Genomic DNA, 1,680 nt, shown 5'->3' on the forward strand with positions numbered 1-1,680 from the left:
ATTTTTCGTTTTAGTATTTTCAAAATGGCGTCTTAATGGCAAGATTTTTGTGAAAACATTCATGAATTTTTTTACAATAAACGATGCGCTTTTCGGAAAAATTATCAGGAATAAAAAGTTCTTGTAATCAGCCAAGGAATACGTCTTAATTTTTTCGAAGCGTTTTGAGCAAAATTTTGAATTTTGCATATGAAGAATTTTTGCAAAATTCAAAATTTTGCCCAAAACGCTCCGGAAAAATTCAGGCGTATTCCTTGGCTGATTACAAGAACTTTTTATTCTTGACAAATTTTCCGAAAAGCGCATAGTTTTTCAATAAAAAATTTTCATAGTTCTAAGCATCGTGTAAGAGTAAAACACGAATATGAACGTATTATCATACCTAATCCAGATTACTCTGGCTCTGATGGAGATGATTCATCAGATGATGAGAATTCGGGATCGGAATTTCCCAGACCGAATGTATCATATAGATCTGTTTTCCATAACTACACAGCATCTCAAAAACAATTGGAACCAAATCACGTTTTTTCATGGAGTAACGAAGAAAAAGTTTGCCCTGGAAATCTAGATGATCAAGTTTTTCTGTCTGATAATGTACGGAAAAAAATATTATCTATGTCACCTGTGGAGTTATTTGAATGCTTTTTCTCCAGAGAAATAAAAAACTATAGCATAGAAGCTAGCCAACAATATGGCTTACAAATATCTACAGAAGAACTAAACACTTTCATAGGTATATTAGTGCTGTCATCCTACAATATCCGAAATAATCAAGAAGAGTATTGGGAAACTGACCCCCTTGTAAAATGCTCTCCTGTAGCTTTAGCAATGAGCCGCAATCGATTTCGTGAAATCAAATCAAAAATAAAATTTTCAAAAACTGAGGATGCTAATGATAAAGATAAAGCATGGAAAGTTCGTAAAATATTAAATATATTCCGGCAAAATATTCAACAATTTGATTTTTTCTCAACAGCACTTTCAGTTGATGAAATGATGGTTCGATTTTTTGGTCGTACGAGCTTGAAACAGTATCTGCCTTGCAAGCCTGATCGATATGGGATAAAGCTCTGGGGCTTATGTGCAGCCAATGGATATCTATTCAATTTAGACGTTTATTGTGGCAAAAATGATCCAAGCATTGGAATAAATTTATTGGCATGTGCACTTGGCTCCAGAGTTGTTTTACAAATGATCAATCCACTTCTCAATGGCCTTTCACGAAAAAAATTATCTGATTATCATCTTTATTGTGATCATTTCTTTACCAGCCCAGATTTACTCATCCACCTGCATAAATGTGGTTTACGATCAACAGGAACTGTACGTAAAGACAGAGTGAAAGAAAAGCATGAATTTGCAAAAAATGATCCGCGAGGATCGTACAAAGTAAGTCATGATCGCAACAGTGGGATGAATTTTATCAGTGTAATAGACTCAAAACAAGTCTCTATTCTTTCCACAGCATGTGGTATCACTCCCATAACCCCAGTGAAAAGATTTTCACGAGCTGCTCAAGAGAGAGTACAACTAGGATTTCCTCGAGCTTTTTCTTTGTATAATAATTACATGGGAAGGGTAGATTTGCACGATTTCAGATGCAAAAAAGCTTCTCCATCTATTACTTCAAAGAAATGGACTTTTAAAATTTTTTCACGAATAATAGAATCATCAATT

General features: G+C 34.2%; 1 protein-coding gene across 1 annotated transcript in view; it reads left to right on the forward strand.

The window, feature by feature from the left end:
- The window catches only part of LOC117180473 (piggyBac transposable element-derived protein 3-like), a 38,394-nt gene that overhangs the window by 16,343 nt on the left and 20,371 nt on the right, over nt 1–1,680 (forward strand). Inside the window, exons 2-3 of the mRNA XM_033372972.1 lie at nt 973–1,396; nt 1,469–1,611. Of these exons, the coding sequence (XP_033228863.1) occupies nt 973–1,396; nt 1,469–1,611 (567 nt within the window). The remainder of the gene's footprint in view (nt 1–972; nt 1,397–1,468; nt 1,612–1,680) is intronic.

The sequence above is a fragment of the Belonocnema kinseyi genome, chromosome 9 (genome assembly GCF_010883055.1).
Source record: "Belonocnema kinseyi isolate 2016_QV_RU_SX_M_011 chromosome 9, B_treatae_v1, whole genome shotgun sequence".
In the NCBI taxonomy this organism is placed as follows: Eukaryota; Metazoa; Arthropoda; class Insecta; order Hymenoptera; family Cynipidae; genus Belonocnema; species Belonocnema kinseyi.